Genomic DNA, 19,994 nt, shown 5'->3' on the forward strand with positions numbered 1-19,994 from the left:
GTTTCGAACATTTGGATGTTGATGGAAATCACCTCTTTTCCTTGTCTGATTTCTTGTTGAAATCTGATGCAGGGCCTGCTGTCATGCTTTGATCAGGATGTCCAAATCGTGAAGCATGATGAAGAGATGGAAGAACAGAAAGACAAGGACATGGCCCAGTTTGAGATGTGCTCGAGAATGAGAAGAGCCCAAACATGGGTAGTAGTAGTAGTAGTAGTAGTAGTAATAGACTAATAGTCTATCAAGCCTTCCCTTCGCCTTGCTACTTTTAGAGGTCTCATTCTTCGTCTTCCTTTGTGGATTCCCAGTTGCATAAATGGTACAAGAAGGTGAACTGGAACCAACAAGAAGTAGGCGTCCTATCGAGGGTTCTTCTCATGGTGAAGAGGAAAGAGGAAGTGAGACTACGGACGTCCAAAGCAAACTCAGCCTTGCAGGTCACCGGAGTCGCTGCCGCAATTGCCGGCGTTGCAGCTGCTGGCAGCTTGAAAAGGAGCATGCACGAGGAGAGCAATGGAAGTGGAGGAAATATGGACGACAGTGCACTGAGCAGAGTTGTTGCCTCCGCTGCTGCGTTGGTGGCCACTGTTTGCGCTGAGGCGGCAGAATCCGTCGGCGCAAGCAAAGCCGACGTCGCTGCAGTCATCAGCTCTGGCATTGCAACTCAATCTTCGGCTGACATTGCTGCTCTGACCTCCATGGCTGCCACAAGTAAAGAACAACCACTAAGTATACTTTGTTCTTCGATTGCTATCTTCTACTGCTCGTCCACCATGCTCTCTTTTTCCTTGAATCATCAACTTGACTTTTATGATGATTTGTCATTTGACATCAAGCACTAAACGATGTTTGCAGGTTTAAGGGAAGATTCATCTGTAAATCTTACAGCAGAGAACAAAAAACATGTTTCAGAGGAGCAGAAAATGCTTGGAAGAGGTGCATTGCTACCCGTTCAAATCCAAACAGGTAAGGATGGATGTTATTATATCCTCTCCTCTACACCTTCTTCCTCCTTTCCTCGTATGATCTCTTAGCACTACACTGAATTAATCGCATCGCATAAGTTGCAGGAAAATTTGAGCACAGAATCGTGTCAATCTTTTACAAGCATGACAAGTTGGTACTAAAGCTGGGGAAGAAGCATCTCCGGGGAGCATTTACAACATACAAGGAATGTAAGATCACATGCATGCACTTCCAAGTTCTATCTGACAGAAATATAATGTCTTGATCTTGATCTCTTGAAACTATATTTTGCAGATGGGATTGTTGATGCAGTAGATGGTAGAAAAGGTGGTGGCTTTGATACAAGTGCACATGCTTCCCACATCATAGCTCTTTGTACCACCGAAGGAATCATCAAGTTGAGCTTCAAAGACAGCAAGCAATGCAGAGTTTGGAGGTCATCTATCTCCCACCTATTATGTAAACTATAAAGTCACGAACAAGTAAGGAAAAAGCTACAAAAAAGTGAGGGTAAAAGGTTAGCATTTCAATATTCTCGATGACCGGCGTAAAGCGAAAAGAAAAAAGCTTTGTCTGATCATATGGTCGATCGCGAACAGGAAGAAGAACGCGGTGTTGCTTCTGGTTTTTACTGTTCCTGGTTTAGAGTTAGCAAATCCGCATGCAGCACTGTATTGTTTCTGCGAGCTTCTATGTATAACTATGAAAAGGAAAACAAATTAGGATGGCTTCATCACATGATGATGCAGAATGGAACAGAGACCGAAATCAAATGATTCTTTACAGACTCAGTCAGAAGAATTGGCAGAAAGTATACATATCCATGCACTAGTGGTGAGTGTCTTCTTCTTGGCAAAACTTGGTGTACTCCTTGGAGCTCCTCAGAGAATTCAACTCTGAGGAGGGGAGAGGGCTACTGGGTCGAACCTTGATCATCCATCCGTCTTCGTATGGGCTCGAATTGATCTAAACAAGAAAAGATAGCAGATCTGAAGATTCATAAGGTGAAGAAAGGAAACTTAGTTTGGTGAATTACCACCAGACCGGGTGTCTCGGTTAGCTTCGTGTTCACTTCAATTACTTCACCGGAGACGGAGGAGTTCACAGCTCCAAAGCTGCCTCCTTTGGTCACTGACTGCACTACCGGATTCCGGCAGCTCCACGACGGCACTGTGATACATGTTTGGCTCAGTCGACTATGTCAGAATTTGGTTCTTCTCACTGTGGCAGATATTACAAAGAAAATAAAAAGTTAATATTTATTTTTCTTTGTCAAAAAGAATGAGAATTTGAGGAATTAATATTATGACGTCACATTGTTTCAAGATCATAAAGTATTTAGAATAAAGATCAAACAAGGATGGGAACCCAAAATCAAATTGAACTCATAAGAATAAAATCTTCTTATATCAAAAGTTATGATTCATTTAAGTGTAGAAAAATTAAACAATACTTGTTGGTAATTTTTTTTCCTAAATAAAAGAAGATAATTTTTCCATTTTTTTTATAAATTCTTCCATGCATAATTTAGCATGCAGTAAAAAATGATGAAAAATGAAAAAAAAAACATTTTAGGTTTTGGTTAAAGAAAAAAATTATTTCAATAATTTTAATAATAATAATAATGATTATTATTATGTTCAATATATCATTACATTTAATAACTTGATCAGTTATAAGCGTTTTGGATACAAAGAAATCAAGGCCGTTCATCAGGTATATCTTCCTTCACGAAGCTTGACGCGGATTGCCCGTATTTATCTTCTCCGCAAGCGTGACTCCTCGTTCGCTCCGCCAAAAGCAACTCGTGCCTTGGAGAGTTGCTCGCTCTCTCTCCCACTCGCTCGATCTCGATCTCAAATTCACGAAGACGCGATTCTCCTCCTCTTCTCTCTCCAGATCGAAGTTCTTTTTCCTTCGAAAGGTACGATTAATCTGACTGCAGGGTGGGTCGATTTGATTACTTTGTTGGAGAATAGTCGCGTTCTGTTATCTCAGTTAGCATTTATTTGAAGAAAGACTCGAGTGGATGTTATGCTTGTGTCGATCTGATGATGTGCAATGGGTCCGGTGGGGATTATTGTTTGGTCATGTGCTTTTCTTGGAGAAAGAGTGCGAGTCCTTTCAAGATTTGGAGTTGGTTTCTTGTGGTTTGCGTTCTTAGGGTTTTGGAGTCGAGGGTTTGAGGCTGATGGACTGATTGATCTTACTAGGGTCTGATGGTGTGCAATGGGTTGGGTGGAGATTATAGGCGGTCATGTGCTTTTCTTGGAAAAAGAGTGCGAGTCCTTTCAAGAATTGGAGCTGATTGCTTGTCGGGGTTTACATTCTTAGGGTTTTGGAGTCGAGGGTGTTTGAGGCTGATGTTCCGATCGATTTTACTGGGGATTGAGACGGATGAATTGGATGATGATTTTAGGGTAGAAAAGGACCATGAACGAACTCGATATGTTTTCTTTGCCGTTATTACCATTTGTGTAAGTCGATTGGCTTTGGATGATGAGGTTTACGTTGGGTGCATCATACCATGGTTATATGACAACAAAGTGATTTTTGGCTCTTTTTTCCTTTTCTTTTCTTGGTTATGTGTAGTCGGATTTGTGATTCAGTGTAGAAGGATGCAGAATTTGAAGTTCGTCGGTGAGCCACTGTAATTTTGGTTTTAGCGCCATCCTTGAATTTTGTGATGGTTGTTGAACACAGGTATTCGATAGCCTGGGGTTCTTCCCAGATTATATATATATATATATATATATATATATATATATATATATATATATATATATATATATATATATATATATATATGCAATTTCTTTTACTCTAACGCATTTTCATCTTTTAAAAAAAATATTGAAGTTAATCATGTATCAGTTAACATGTGGTTACCTGCCAACCTCATGTTTATTCTTTATTATTTTTCCTTCAATTTGTTCCTGTTGTTTTTCTAATTTGTTCTTTCATTACATAGACACATTGTTACTGATAAAATTTTGTTTACAGTTTCAGAATGCTTTGTTTCAAATACACTCCATCAATTTTGTCAGGAGTGGCCATGACAACTTTTCCTCAGAAAACTTGCCATATAGTGGTGAGTTTACTGTAAAGTCTAGAGCAAATAAGTTATTATGTATTGGCAGGTATCTTCTAATTGATTATTACAGATTATATCTGTCCCAGAATTCCAACTATGTGTGTCAGTTTATCTATCTAGAACTTTCTTTCTATTAGTCAAGCAATAACAAACTTTTTTGTAATTACTTACTGAATAACTTGTCTTATGTTTAAAGGACCAGTTTCTCTTCAGTTATCTTTTCTAATGCTTCTAGAATTCTACTGTGGGTGATGTCTATATATGGAATCACAGATGTGCTATTGTCTAGCCAAATACTTCGAAGGAAGTACCAGTAACCCTTTTTAATTATCGATCATAACATGTCTTGCATGTTCTTTTTTTTCATTTCGGGCACTCTCTTGAGCTTATGATGTGTAATACTCCATTCAATGATTAAAAAATGATGTTTATATAGGCATAACTATTCCCCCTATTTTGTGCTTCATTCCTCTATTGTCGTGTTGTGCTTTTACTAGTCTAATATCATGATACATAATTTATGTTGAACCCCGCTGGTTGTTGGAGAAAATCCTATGTTCAAGAAATAATTGCTTTTCGTTACATAGTATATCCAAGAGAAAATTTATGACTACAAAACTGAGATGCTTTCCTTACATTAGGCAAGAAATGGGTCTAATTCTTGACTTGACTCCAATGAATCCTAGTATCTAAGAGGACTAATTACATATTATCCCTTGTAGTTAGACTCCTTAGCATCCTAGTCCATAGACTTAAAAAGTTTACATTAGAATCTCTATAGTTATGAATGTGAAACATCTAGCTCCATTTTTCCTAACATTGTTAGTTTTACCAACAGAAATATAAAAACAAAGGCCATATTGCTAATTTTAATGTTCCTGTTAGTGGTGACAGACGACATTGATCGTGGTGGACGGCGACATTGTTGTGGATGAAGAGAGCGGCGACGAGACGTGAGGGCCGCTCAACAACTATGTCGATGCTGACGCAGATGCAGAGCAGCGAAAAGATCGCTTGGGTGGCTATTGTGGATGAGGAGAGTGATGACAAGAGACGAGGGCAGCTCTACATCTGCGTCGACGTTGACACAATTGTCAAGCTGCTCTTTCGTCGCTCTGCATCTGCGTTGGCATCGACGCAGATGCAAAGCGACCCTCACCTCTCGCAGATGCAAAGTAGCTCTCACCTTTAGCTGTCGCTCTCCTTATTCGTAATAACCACCTGAGTGTCCCTTTCACCACTTTGCATCTACGTCGGCGTTGATGCAGATGCCGAGTGGCCCTCACCTCTCGTTGTCGCTCTTCTTATCCACAACAGCCACTCGAGCGATCCTTTCGTCGCTCTGCATCTACGTTATCATCCATGCAGTTGCTAAGTAGTGAAAGGGTCATCGATGCAGATGTCGAATGACCTTCACCTCTTGTCATCGCTCTCCTCATCCACAACAGTCACCTGTGATCTCAGCGGCGTCACCATCTGTCACCACCAACTGGAACATTAAAAATACATTTTTACCTTTCGAAGGTAAAACCGACGACATTAGGATAAATGAAGCTAGATGTTTCACTTATTAACTATAGGGATTTCAATGTAAATTTTTTAAGTTTAGGGATCGGGATGTTAAAGAGGTTTAATTACAAGAGATAATTTGTAATTAGCCCTATCTAAGACACTACTTTGTTTGGGTTTATTGATGTTGAAAGTTTTGTCTTCATCCTCTAATGGAAATTCACATAGTTTATAGTATGCTGAAATGCTTTATTAACCTTGCAATGAAACTACAATTTCCTTTATTTTGCCTTTGAATTCTGATCATCATACTAGTTGCTTTTGTTACTTTCAAAAATCATATAATTTATAACTTTCTGAATCTTAGTTATTTTCATCATAGTTCGAGATATCACTTTATTCCAATTGCAATTGCTTGGTCTATTTTGTGTATCAACCCAACACAATCAAATTTTGTCTGATTTCTCAGCCATGTAGTAAAAAATCATTTAGAATTGGTAAAAATCAACTGAAGTTGAATGAAAGTTGCAAAATTTGTTCAATTGTAGCAGATTTAATTGTCTCAAAAAAAGAAAAGAGGGCAGGAGTGGAAGTAGATTTATATTTGCCATAGGTGGTAGCCATAAGAGGGGAGATATTGAAGAAGAGAGAGAAAGTAAGAAAAACATAGGGACATATGACTATGATTGTAAAATAAAGAAACACTGCTACTATTGCATTTGTTATTTGCTGCTATTGTATTTGTCATTTGCCAGAAGTCGTGTGATATTTGTCATTGGTCATTGCACAAGATAGAGGGGAATGCTATAGGGAAAGATGCAGATAGGGATAGCCTTTTAACTTCTTTATGAAATAAGAATGACAACAAACAAGGGGATGCCATGACATTTGGGAATAATTTCAAATCCTTGGTGGCATCTTCAAAAAATAAATTATTTGTATCTGAATTACTTACCTAGCACCTCATAATGGGGGCTGTCACCTATCGTCAGAGCTGTAGTTGGACAAATTTTGGTTTATCTTTTTGACATGATTATTTAATGATATATTTAATTTTATTTTATTTTTTAAAAAAAAATATATTCTATATTTATTTTTTTAATGAATGTTACTATATTTTGTATTTTGTTTCCATATGTCTTTTAAGAGTTTGATATTTAATAGAATGCATAGCTAGACTAGAAACACACACACATATATATACTTTTATGTATTTTTATTTTTTGGTTGACCCCGATCCTGCTGATCTGATTGACTAATTTCACTAATCTCGATCATATTGATCTAGCTGATCCTGGGCTTGTGATTGATTTTTGTTGAAATTATATTGGGGTGTAAGATTTTCCTTCCGTAACTAGAACTGTTGATTCCGTGGTTTCTTTCATCAAACCCCAGAAATTAATCCCAAGTACTACGAACAGATTTTTCTGGATGGCAACCTCAAAAGCTCAATCATCAGCAAGGTTTATCCAATCACCCTCGTGCTGCAGTATATTTGATTGGTTATCAGCTTACTCAGGCATCTAGTTAACTTGAAAGCTTTCTTTGTTGCACCAGAGGAATTGGCTACCGCATGATTTTCATAAGAGATAATTATAGTAAATATGATTTGAAGCTCAGGTATTAGAGAACTAGATTGTCCGAGTAACATTTACAGCTACACTACTATTTATATCTGGCATCACAGGATATCTAAACCTCCAGCAGAACCTGCAACAATCACCATCCAGTATACCATCTCCGATTGGCAAGTAAATATTTTACAACCATTTTTCTAACTCTCGGGCATATCCCTTAGAACCTCATTTTATCTCTATGTATGTTACACCTATTGTAAATATTAGTAATCCTCTCAATGCTTCACTTAGGACGGATGATGTATGCTCATAAATGGTTATACTAGATAACCTGCTCACATATTCAAAATTGTGACAGTTCCAGAGTTTATGACTTGTAGATCGACACATTTTTATTTGCTATTAATTTTAATGTCTAACAATTCTGTTATCACCCAGTTTTAGAATTTTGTACCGTCATGATACAGTAGTGTGTTGCCTTGGTAGCAAATTCACGAAAGATTTTTGATAATGCATAAACATGCTGATGTGTGCATAAAATTACAAATCTTTAACTTGTCTTGCAATGTTACCACTGTGCCAGGTTTGTGAAGCAAGAGGCCCTAGACCCAGATTTCCTCGTGTATGGAAAACTAGAAAGAGAATTGGGACTATTTCCAAGTCACAGAAGCTTGTTGAATGTGTAAGATTATTTTTTCCCTTTTGTAGCAGCATTATAGCAATCATGGATGTGTGTTGAATTGTCTTGCACTTTAGCAATTATTTTTTCCCTTGCAATCTTTGACACGTCTTGCATAAACGCATATATGTTTTGAATTGTGTTTACCAAGTCATCTCTTATGCTTATGGGCCCCCTTCTCTAGTAACTCTGGTTCTCACTTTGATAACCACATATATGCTTATGTTTTGAGTTGCTTGTCTGGATAAAAAAGATAATATTGTTTTTTTTTTTGTAGATAAAAGGATTATCAAACGTGAAGGAAGAAGTTTATGGAGCACTCGATTCGTTCGTTGCCTGGGAGTTGGAGTTTCCACTGATAGTGGTGAAGAAGACATTAAAGACATTCGAGATTGAAAGGGAATGGAAAAGAATAATTCAGGTACTGCAAAGTATTATTCTTAGTGGAGTTTCTATTTTCTTTGTTTTGTGAAATCATAACTTTTATGCTATAATAGGTGATCAAATGGATGTTCAGCAAGGGTCAAGGAAAGACCATGGGAACCTACTACACGTTGTTAAATGCTTTAGCTGAGGATGGACGACTTGAGGAGGCAGAGGAACTTTGGATGAAAATATTTTCAGAGAATTTGGAAAATTTGCCTCGTGTGTTCTTCATGAAGATGATGTCAATATACTACGACCAAGGCATGTATGAAAAGATGTTCGAGGTAAATGCAAGTCCCTTTGCTCTATGTCCTGTGTCCTCTTTGTGCTTATGTTGGCCATTTCTCTTAGCTTACCTGCACAGCATGCTCTTGTCCTCTTTGACAAGAGAATGTTTGTTGATAAGAAACATGCTATTCATGTTTCTTTATCCAACATGCTGATTTGGTCACTTTATGTAGGTTTTTGCTGACATGGAAGAACTGGGAATTAGGCCAGATATGTCAATTGTCAACAAGCTAGGTGATGTCTTTCAGAAATTAGGTATGTTGGACAAGTATGATAAATTGAAGAGCAAATATCCTCCGCCCACATGGGAGTATCGGTACATCAAGGGGAAACGTGTTAGGATTCATGCAAACCAAATACAGGGATCAAATGTAGAAATCTCATGACAACACATACAGAGTGCAAATTCAGCATGGCCTGGAATTGGAATTGGAATATTTGGAAGATTATCTGTGCATGGCTGGCAATCCGAAAAATGGGTCTACTACGTTTGGCCGTTTGATGACTTGATGTAATTCACAGCAGGGCAAACGGATAAATGGTGTCATTAGTATATCAGTATTTTTGTTTTGTCCAAAAGGTGTCAAAATTATGGATGACACTAATTGACTGGCTTCCTTTTGTGCTTGGACGCCTTAGGGGTGTCAATGTCAATGAGTTGCGAGGCACAATTCATGAGAAGTTATTTGCCTCATTTTTTTATTTCTTGTAACATACACGAGATTCTCTTTGATTTGATCAATAGCTCATGTTTCCTGGCGTTGTGACAGCTATTTATTGGATACCAGCTGCAACTGGCCAAATCCATGGTAGAAGCCCCTCGTTACCTGAAGTTTAAAAAAAAAAAAAAAGCCCGCAAACAATCTTTCATTTTCTGTACATTGGACAGAAGGCTGTCTGCAGCCGGCGAACAATCTCCACACTGCTTGCAAACCTAGAGAGGCCAGTATGACTTTCATCAAGCGAACATGTTACATGCTAGTTTAGACTATGAGCACACATGAATTATCAGTGGTTAGTTGAACTTAGACAAAACATGATACAAAAAGGGGTGCGACGCTAACCAAATAGTTATATGAAATAGTTATATGAAAAACAGTTATAACAAATTTAATCCTCCTCCGTTTTTGTTACTGTCTTATTTAAATTGGAAGGATTATATTTGACTATTAGAAGAGATTTGAAAATGCAGTAGTCTGGTTTACTGTCTGTCCAGGCAGATGTGTAACTATTTAGGGGACAAATAATATCAAATGATTAAGGTGGTTTAGCGGACAAATAATCTCAAGCACGTTTGATGTTGTATAAAGAATATTTAATCTGCTCAATGGGCAAATTTTGTCATATTGGGAATTAGGCTCTTTTGCTGACATGGAGGAACTGGGAATTATGTCATATTTAATCTGCTCAATGGGAATAGACATGGTAATATTCTGGATGCTGGGAAGCACTTAAAGCAATATTGTAAGAAAATCACAGTTGGATAGGATACAAAACACATTCAGAACAACAAACAAACATGAAATGGAGGAAAATGACTAAATCAATAAATTATTGAAGAGTGAACAATCTAATCCATCAGATAGATGGCACAATGTTTTGGTCTGACAAGATAATACATTATTCAGGCACTATTTCAGCAAACCAACACTGAAGTCAGAATATATTCGATTGGAAAACAGTATCAGTCTGTATTTCACTCTAATATCAATCTTAAACCAGTGCCAAGACACATTTACATGAGAGCCAAAGCACATGTGGCCCCAGTAAGATATGACAGATTGCAAGCCATATGCCAGGCCTGACACAACGTGTCATGAGTATTGCATTCAATACCACCCTTGGTGCCGCAAGACCAATGTCTTCCCCTCCCTAGATGGATCTAGGTTCCACTCTATAATAGGATGTCTCCAGTGTTATGTGCAGGAATTATAGTGCCAAGTTTTCTGTTTGGTTCAGGTCTACTCTGATCCATATTTAATTTGATTATGAGCTAGGTCATTTCACCAGATCAAAAACTTAATCCTTATCTATTTCAAAATATGTCGGATAAAAACCAATTCATTCAGAGTCTTTTTAAGTCCTAACATCACTAACTTATAAGATCCTGCAAATTCATGATTTTGAGTAGTTTTGGTCCGGCATTATTTTATTATCCACCTCCTTGATTCCATTATCATGAAATATACATCAATGATTAAACTATAGGTCCAAACATCTCTTTTTTTCTATTGGAAGCATAATCCTATAAACACTAAAAATAATTTTAATATTTCAATTGATGATGAGAGTAACAGAAGGCTATTGTTGATGAGAAGAACGATGATAAGGAATAAGGATCGATACAGAGATGCAGAGCGACATTGCTAAACAAATCGACGCAAATGCTTTCGTCGTTGTTCTTATCATCCACAATAATTACCTGTGACCAATAGTAACGGTGTCATCTATCACCATTGATATATTATATTACTATCAACTAAAATATTAAAATTATCTTTTTATCTATTTTTTTTATGTTTTCGATAAAATCGATGATGTTAGGATAAATGAATATAGATATTTCACTTTCGTAACTATAAAAATTTTAATATAAATTTTTTAAATCTAAAAATTATAATACTAATGACATCTAACTAAATAAAAAAATTTATAATTAATCCTTACTCGCCATCTACGGATCCAACCACTTCTTACTCGTCATCTTGTCTTAAAAAGTCTTGCCCACCAAGTCCAAATATATGACAGATTACCTGTTCTATTCTCACCCGTGACATGGGAAAAATCTAAAGCTACAGAAGAACGAGGTCACTATATACCCATTTCTTTAATCGAACTACTTGTCCAAAAGACAGTACCAAAAGTTCAAACAACCGCATCATTGACGCAACTGATTTGACATTTGGGACTCCCTAACCAAAAACAGGTAGGAGAGGAAACATAACACACGTTCCGTCGGAAAGACGTAACAGATGTGGAGTAACAGTCTAGATGGAGAAATCACACCTTCTCAAGGCTCCCCGAATTCAATGTCGGTGAACGTAAATCAAGAAAATCCACAATATAAGAAAAAAAGAGAAGAAAAAATTGATCGATTCGTTAAAAACCAAAGAAAATCAAAGAACTAAGTGTTTCAAGAGTTACGCCGTGTGTTTGGCTGTGATAGAAGCTGGGCTCATGACGGCAGACGAGGAGATCGATGGCTTTCATGTTCTTGATTTCATGGTTGACGAAGTAACGAAAAGAATCGATGGGTTGCTTCACCAGCCCTCGCACCTGCACCCAAGAACCATCCACCACGAGACCTTTTCAAGCATCTCCCAACGGAAAGACCAAAGATCGAACCAAGATCAAGATCGAGGGAAGGTTGTGCACCCTCGAGAAGGAAGATCGAACCAAGAACAAGATCGAGGGAAAGTTGTGTACCCTCAAGAAGGCGGCGCGGACCTGGATCTTGTCGATGGCTGATTTGACGGGCGCCGCGAGGGATTTGGTGGTCACAACCGAGCTGCGAAAGGAGAAAGATGGATCCTAAGATCGAACAAGGGCAATCAACGTTCTTCTTTCTTGTTTCTTGAAAGAGATCGAATTAGTGGAAACTCCATTTGAGGCGATGGAATCGCCCTCTCGTCGGACGATCTCCGTCGCGCTGTCTCGATCGCTCAACGAAGAGATGCATCGTCGTCCGAGGGAAATAACTGACAGGGGGCCGCCGCGTGCTACTTATAGAGCGAGAAGGATCGCGTCAAGAATTGTGCGCGTGGGATCAGATGAGGAACGCAGATGATGGACGGTTCTCGAAAGCGTGCAAAGGACTGCGGCTTCAAGCGAGCGAAGGGCGGTCCGTTCGAAAATTCGACTCCAAACCGACACCGCGTAGTCCCCCAAGCTTTACGATTCGTGCTAGGCTGATGGCCGACCGGTCGAGCAGCATGGGTTGAGAACCGAACCGAACCAGTCGAGGTTGGATCCCAAACCCATAGAATTAAGGCCTGGTCCGATAGAAAACTTCACTGCTTACCAATTGAAAAGGAAAATAGAGGCAATATTTCACGATTTTAGTGGGATACTCTCAAAAACCTCACTGAAGGAACTCCACCTCTAAGATCCTATCATCCAAATTCCTCTTTTGAGATCTTAAGATCCAAATTCTAAGGATGCCTGTGGAACTCTCCGAGGTAAGTATTTATTAGCAGGTGATAAATACTAATTAGAGCGGAATTTGGGTGAAATCTCAGAATTCAAGGGAAATCCTTGTATCAAACAATACTCTAAGGATTTAAGTTCTAATGGTGGAAAAGATATCATATCATCGAGGCAATGACGCAGAGATTTCTGTGGCCAAACACTGCCAATCCATGCAGAGTATCTGATAACTCATGAACCAATTTTCTGCAATTATTATCAATTGCTAAATGAGAGATACATGTAATCCTTCAAACTGGAGAAAATACATTCAAAGGATCATGCTAGCAATCATTCGAATTATCTTCAATGATAAATCAGTGATATCTAAAGACTTCACTATAACTTACAAGAGGAACTCAGACCAAGAAACACCATGCACAACCCACCAATTTGCAAAATCACTGACAAACTCTGTTGTTATGATGCATCAATTTTAGCCAAGAATAATTCACCTAAAAATAAGATATATATATAAAGGCCAAAAATGCCTCACAGTTGCGAAATTAAGAATTTATTCAGCATTTGCAATTATGCATATGCTAATACTGTGATCACCAGCATATGCATGTATCTAAGAGCTGGCACCATAAACCCTAATCCTCTCCTCAATCCTGACATTGCAACAAGGGCAACTACCCTTGCCCTTCTTCTCATGGTCCTCATTGCAACATGCACATACAACCTGATGAGAACATGGTAAGAAGACGACTGAAACTTCATCCTTCTTGCAGATCATGCATGCCCTGCAGCGGTTGAGTTTGTTAGATGAGTCTTGTGGTTTACTGAACCCAGTGGGTGCTTTCACATTGGTCTCTTTAGGTGCCTTAACATCTGCATTTGTTGTCCTCAAAGAATTCGCCAGTGGAGTGATCACCACAGTTGATCCTGCAGTTGCCTTGAGACGAGCAAGCTCTTCCTCAAGCCTCTGAATATCGTCCTTGTGGCGTTGATAATCTATTTCTATTTTTCGTCGCAGTGCTTCATGTCTTCTGCTGGCATTGACCTTAGCAGCTTCCTTGGCTTGACGTTCTTCCTCAGCCAGCACAATGGCTTGTTCTTTGGCCTTTATTTCTTGCTTCCATTTCATCTGCATGTTAGAAAGTACTTGATATGTGAAATTTCAACCAAGTGGAGTATCAAATGATAAGCACATCATGTCAAACTACTGGCATATCAGCTAAGCTCAAAATCAAATGCATTTAACTCAAAACTACAACTGAACGAAAAGAACTGTAAAAAAATATCCATTAATCAGCCATGACCTTGGAGAATGGTATCTCTTGGTTTCAAAATTATTGCAGATGCAAAGGTGTTCATTTCAAGCACCAAAATGTATTCTGTCAGTTGCTGCATGCTACATACCGGTAGAAAGGTACTCATGATTACCATATTTAAGCTAGGGATGCAGAAGATGATAGGGTATTATAACAGAAGCAATTTAGTCCAAAGCATGGTTCTGTGAAGTTTGACGCTGGAGATTTAGTACTTTTTAAGTATATCATATGTTCTTTTTCAATGTTGGATGTGTTAAATCAACTGTAGAGGTTTGCCCTCATGCAGAGGATCTTTTGAAAATGAAAATGTACACCACATTCAGATCTGGAATAGAACTCTCAGCTGTTCCAAAAACACAAAAAAAGAAAAAGATTAAAGGAATTAGAGTGGATGCAGTGAGTGTGCTCTCTACCTATGATGTCAGTTGTCCAAGACTTAGCATGTCGTCATTGTTGATGAGCTTACTATGGGTAAATGGGACTGTGGAATGTGGACAAGAACAAATGTACAGTAAATAATAGAAAAATGAATAATCAATCTTGGAACCCGTGTCCAAACATGGGCAGGAAAACAAAAGTTGGACTGACAGATGCAGATGACTCGATAGGACTTGCAATTGCTAACCTCATTGATATGTACCATTAGGATGAGAAAATTTTCACATTCCTTGTGAAAGCCCACTTACCTTCTTCTGCGTAGAAATTGTTGGAATCATATTAATCTGACAAACCCAACCTGGACTTTTGTTGACATCTGCTAAGTACATTGGTATAGAGCTGGAGTGGTTCTTGACAGATGGGGTATTGAAGCAGAAATAGCTATGGGGTACTTGAATATGGAGGAATTAAAAGTAAGATACCTGAGAGATGCACATATGCTCAAAGACACTTTGGCATTTGATTAATGACCATTCTCGTATTAAATGTATGGTTGAAGAAGTATGTGAAATCCAAAGAGAAATCCAATTTGTTGCAGGCACTGAATATTGCAACCTTGGGATGACTCTAATGCGGATGATATATAAATACAGAAAGGAAAAGAAAGGAGGGTGGCGAGGGTTGCAGAACCTTACTTTTATCTTCTTCCTACTATTTTGTGCTCCTCCTATTCACCTTCTAAGTTGAAACTCTGATGGGATGGAGTTTAATTCCAATCAAATGGAGGGTGAGTATTGATTCTTACTTGAGGTCATACGAGAAATTCACTCAAAAGGATAGCAAATAAGAACTTGAGATTAATTGTGATTGAATTTTTATATAATTTCTAAAGAGAATAAGAAGCACTATTCATGCTCCTCTTTCCCCTCCATATATTCTTTTCATACCACGGCAGACATAGAACATCACAACAATGGTACAACGGTAAAAAAATGGTAATGTGACTATCACATCAACTACCAAAAATACAGTAGTAGAAACCTCTCCTATGTGGCTACAAGGCAGCAGAAAATTCAGGCAAAATCATACCTGTATAAATTGGTTATACATCAACTACCATGAAATCATGAACTATGCTGCCAACCCTAACTTGATGTTCTAACGAAGGAGGAGAAACATATTAAAATAAGGAAAAAAATGATAATCAGATAGCAAACTGTAAGATGAAAAGGATTAGTTCACAACAGCAACCTGGAGATGAGATTTTTCATATGATTAATATAATGACTGGATAATACATCCTATACACCAAAGAATGTGTCATGGCCTTTAAGTGATAATTTCATACCTTATGCCTTGGTGTTTTTCTAGTTAATTTCTCATAACAATGAGATCTGTTTTTAAGTTTCTGCAGCTGTGCTATTTTCTCTCTCACAGTCTTAGTGCCTCAATTTAATCCAAGAAAACTTCAATCTTTTCATTATGGATTGATTACACTTAGTGCCTTTTGGTAAGGAAAATAACTCATGATTCAAGCCTCTTGTTTCAAGGCAGCAGCCAGATCATTGGCACTGCAAAAGACAAACTCCAAGTGCCACAACACCCTCCAGGGCCTCAGCCTATGTATAACATGGTGAATGCTCAAGCACATCACAAAAAATCATAACGTCAACTTAACTTCTGTTTCAATAGAGCATTCTAATATGTTGTGATCCTAAAAAATCAATGGATTTGGCCTCCATCTTCAACATGTAAGAAGCCAATAGCTAATTCATGAAACAGCAATAAGATACTATTGAATGGCATATAATCAGAAGATACTCGACGCAGTCTATGAGATGCAAGAAACGGATAGTTTTCCGGACTACCTCATATTCCTTTGTTGCAGCCCGGACTTCATCCAACTGTTGCTGCATCTGCACGATCTTCTTCTTCTCCGAAGAAATTTCCCCCAGCATCTTCTCCCTCTGCTTCTCCCAAGCTACCAGTTTTTTAAGGCATTTCTTCTCCCTCCTTGCCACTTCGGTGCATGTCCTTTCAGACTCTGATGCGCTCAGCTTGGAAGCCTCTATTTCAGCTCTTATCTCTGCGTTCTCTGTTTCTAGCTGCCGGACCACAGCATTTGCTCGGTCCACCTGCCCACTCACCTTCTTTAGTGCATTCTCCATCTCAGACAATCGTTTCATAGTTGTGTCCTCCAATGCCTGCTTCCCATTCTTCAGACGCTGGTTTTCCTCCCTTTCCATCCTCAGCACCTTCAGCTCCGTTAGGTCATTGCTCAGCTTGCGAGCAGCCTGCAATGCTTTCTGCTGAGCCCACTCTTGGCGCTCCTTCACCTGAGCCTCGAGGTCCCGAATTTGGCGAATGACATCCAAGATCATCTCTTTTTTTGGATCCTCCACGCCGTTGTCCTCTAGGCTCATGCCTTCCAAAGCCTTGAGCACAGAATTCACGACACCAGTGTCCAGGGAGCCATTCTCCACTCTATCGCGAGCAGAAGCAATATACTCCTTCAGTTGTTCATCCTCTGAAGCCAAATCAGAGGCCGCTGGACGTGCAGGTGGCTTTATGAAAGGGCGAAAACCTGAAGCAGTAGGAAATGTGGAGGCAGGACGCCTCGGGGCGGGTTTCATAGAAGGCTGGATTGGATCAGCAGCATTACCATTGCTGACGGAAGCGGCAGCCGTGACGGTGGCCGCATGAAACTTGCAAAGATTAACAGCAGGAGTAAACTCGCCGATAGCACCGCCAGCAGTGGTGGGGACAGCGACAGGGGCCAAGGGAGGGGCGGTGGAGGGGTAGGCGGCGGCAGACGGTACCGGGATCTCTATGGTGCTAGCGCGGCCGACGTGCAGGTCGCTCATCAAAAGGCACCACATGGCATCACCACGAGTGAGATTGGGGCGCACCTGAAGGAGGAGGCAGACCATCTCGGCGAGGGAATACTCCTGGAGGTGGCGGAGATCGGCGAACCCGTTCCCGGGCACGGCTGCGACGGCAGAGGGATCCTGGTGGGCCGCCCGCGGCGGCGGCGGAGGGGGAGCGGTGAGATGGGCCACGGCATTCTGGACGATGTTGGAGACAACATCCGACGACCCGTAGCAGCGGCCATTGCAGAGGACAGCGCGGAGCGCGGCCTCCTCGTCGTAGCCCATCGACACGACCCGCGCGAGGGCCTCTCTGTAGAAGAAGTCGAGGTTCTTGAGGAGGAGTTCCTCCAGTTGCTCCTCCGTGCAGCAGCCCCACCCGCCGTCGTCATCGTAGCCGCCCGGGATAGGGTTAGGGTTGGGGCTGGCGGAGCAATGGTGGGGATCCGGATCAGCCGAGGGAGCAGCAGGGTGAGCGGGGAAGGAAGGGGCGGGCGCGGAGGCAGCGGACTCCGGCGCGTGCTTGGGGGCGCGGCGAGCCTTCCGGCCGCCACGCACCGATTTATCCCTAGCGTTGCTGCCCATCAGAGACGGCGGGGCGCGATCGGTGTTGGGATCGGGGAGCGATTGCGTTCTGCTGCTTTGGGGGATGATCGTAGGAGACATTGATTAAGGTCTGGCGAGAGCGAGTCGGGAGTCGAGATGAGGGCGGCTCGGCGCGGGAGGGGAGGAAAGCCGAAGCCGTCCCGCGGAGGGCTTCCGGTTAGGTTGGAGGGCCGTCGGATCATAACAAGGAAAGGATTGACGGTGGATGATGAACGTACAAAGGTCAACCATCTGGATTTTGACAAGTGGTCGGATGATGGACGATGGATGATGTTTGAAATGAGATAATCTCGCGATATATCTGATTCGATTAAGATTCTCAAATTAAATCCAATTATTAGCATTGTTAATTGTGATTCTATATAACCCAATATTTGACCTAAAATATCGGAAGCGTATGCCAAATTTGTATCTACTAACTTATTAGATCTGGATATTGATATGTTAAATATTTTGTATCTAAGTTAATTACCATATTCAAATTTAATATAATATGTGTTGATCATTCCAACATATTCTCTCTTCAGCCCGCTAAAAACTTTCATGGGCTTTCTGTCTTTGAGGTCTATTATGGGCCTTAAGCTCATAATAAAGCCCATTAGTCTTTTTGTACGTTCTGCTACGTTTCAAGTGATTAAGCTATATGTTGATGCAAAATAATAGTCCAAAGAATCAATAATAAATTATAAATTTTAGAAAAAAAATAATTGATGCAAGATTTATATGGTCCATTATTTCTCATTTATATTCATCCAAGAAGAAAAAATAAAAATATTCACTATGTGAAAACCAAGTACAAGATTTTATTATATACTTTGTTGAGATAAACTGCTTCCAAATCTAATACAAATAAACCTTTAAGAGAACTAAAACTGATACTTGACAGGTTATTATGGTGATTGTACAATAATAAAAATATTTTTTTAATGATATGATTGATTATAATTTGAGTAATAGAAATAACTATTTTGAAGTTTTGATCATTTGGAACTTTGGAGGATGAGAGGAAATATCAAAATTAAAATAATATCGAAAGATCAATAAGATAAAAATTATACAAGAAAGTCGACGTAAGATTTAACATGGTTCGATAGATCTTATCTATATCCATGGGGAAGAATCAAATTCTTGTGAGATGAATTATAAAACTTTGAGTTATCTCGTTTAAAGCATGACTTAAACCCTTTCACATTAATTCTGAAAATTTTATATTTTTTTTCTTACCCTTTTTAGAAATCCTAAAGAATACCATCTTTAAACACCTAGAGAAAAATTCAGAACAATCAAAAGTGTCTTGTCTCTCTCACCAAAATCCTGAGACTCAATGTATATTTATAAAAATAAATGTTAATGTGCTAAGGATTTTTAATTTAATTAGGATTCTATCAACTAATTTAAATATAATTAACTCCTAAAAAATATTTACCAACCTTAACAATTTTTATTTTGGTGAGTTTTTTTTTTAACTTTATGCTTCTTATAAAAATTGAACCATTGGATTAAAGAATTTATGATAACTATTTAGACTAAATTAATTTATGGTCCATGGTATAATTTCAATAAGTCTACTAATGTATCCTATATAATTGGAATCGAATTAGTGACAGCATGTGATTCCAAACGAAGACCTTCATCTCATTGTCTTATCACCATCAGGATTTTTTTTTTTTTTTCACATCTATCTGTATCTTAGAAATAATGAATATTATCCTTCGTTTTCGGCACTATAAACAAAACTTACTAATGTATGTACCTATCATCCACCATACATATAACATATTTCCAACCATTTGAAATCTTTACTATATTCTCTTTCAAATGGTATACGATCTTTGATGCAATCTTTCTTTCATTATGATTATACAACCTAGAGTAACTTTTAAAAATTTATCTCCAACCTTGTAAATGTAATCTTAGGAATCTAAAAATCTCAAAGAAATTAGATTCTTTATATCTTTAAAATATAAGTCACATCTACCAAAGTATACATCACTTGATCATCATTTTTTATCTTTCATACCTATGATCTCTACTTTAGAGTTATCGTCCATACTCAACTTATTAATGATCTTATCATTTAGTGAATCAATACAATATTTTTGAAAGAAAACATGAGTAACACAAATAGAATATAAAAATCAA

General features: G+C 39.0%; 2 protein-coding genes and 1 long non-coding RNA gene across 6 annotated transcripts; 1 reads left to right on the top strand and 2 right to left on the bottom strand.

The window, feature by feature from the left end:
• Nucleotides 1-1,876: 1,876 nt before the first annotated feature.
• Nucleotides 1,877-12,269, bottom strand: LOC108953440 (uncharacterized). Of its 3 annotated transcripts, XR_010488443.1 has the most exons (4): nt 11,966-12,249; nt 11,684-11,815; nt 2,048-2,187; nt 1,877-1,932 (listed from the first exon to the last, which is right to left on the bottom strand). It is a non-coding gene; the product is annotated as an uncharacterized LOC108953440 (long non-coding RNA). The 3 variants fall into 3 exon arrangements; XR_001979167.2 differs by lacking the exons at nt 1,877-1,932; nt 2,048-2,187 and adding an exon at nt 9,335-9,473 and having other exon boundaries at nt 11,966-12,248; XR_010488442.1 differs by lacking the exons at nt 1,877-1,932; nt 2,048-2,187 and having other exon boundaries at nt 11,333-11,815; nt 11,966-12,269.
• On the top strand, nt 2,740-9,312 carry LOC135616685 (pentatricopeptide repeat-containing protein At4g21190-like). 2 transcript variants are annotated; one of them, XM_065116138.1, is made up of 6 exons: nt 2,740-2,890; nt 3,970-4,057; nt 7,730-7,828; nt 8,103-8,246; nt 8,323-8,535; nt 8,713-9,312. In XM_065116138.1, the coding sequence occupies exons 2-6, from the start codon at nt 3,977-3,979 to the stop codon at nt 8,923-8,925; spliced, it is 750 nt and encodes a 249-aa protein (XP_064972210.1). In that variant the 5' UTR covers nt 2,740-2,890; nt 3,970-3,976; the 3' UTR covers nt 8,926-9,312. The 2 variants fall into 2 exon arrangements, with proteins under 2 accessions (XP_064972210.1, XP_064972211.1); XM_065116139.1 differs by lacking the exon at nt 2,740-2,890 and having other exon boundaries at nt 3,968-4,106.
• Nucleotides 12,270-13,171: 902 nt separating the features above from the next.
• LOC103990622 (MND1-interacting protein 1) lies at nt 13,172-18,002 on the bottom strand. The gene is made up of 2 exons (XM_009409833.3): nt 16,248-18,002; nt 13,172-13,814 (listed from the first exon to the last, which is right to left on the bottom strand). Exons 1-2 carry the CDS (start codon nt 17,910-17,912, stop codon nt 13,299-13,301), a joined length of 2,181 nt encoding a protein of 726 aa, XP_009408108.2. The 5' UTR covers nt 17,913-18,002; the 3' UTR covers nt 13,172-13,298.
• Nucleotides 18,003-19,994: the final 1,992 nt, after the last annotated feature.

This window comes from Musa acuminata, chromosome BXJ2-7, assembly GCF_036884655.1.
Source record: "Musa acuminata AAA Group cultivar baxijiao chromosome BXJ2-7, Cavendish_Baxijiao_AAA, whole genome shotgun sequence".
In the NCBI taxonomy this organism is placed as follows: domain Eukaryota; kingdom Viridiplantae; phylum Streptophyta; class Magnoliopsida; order Zingiberales; family Musaceae; genus Musa; species Musa acuminata.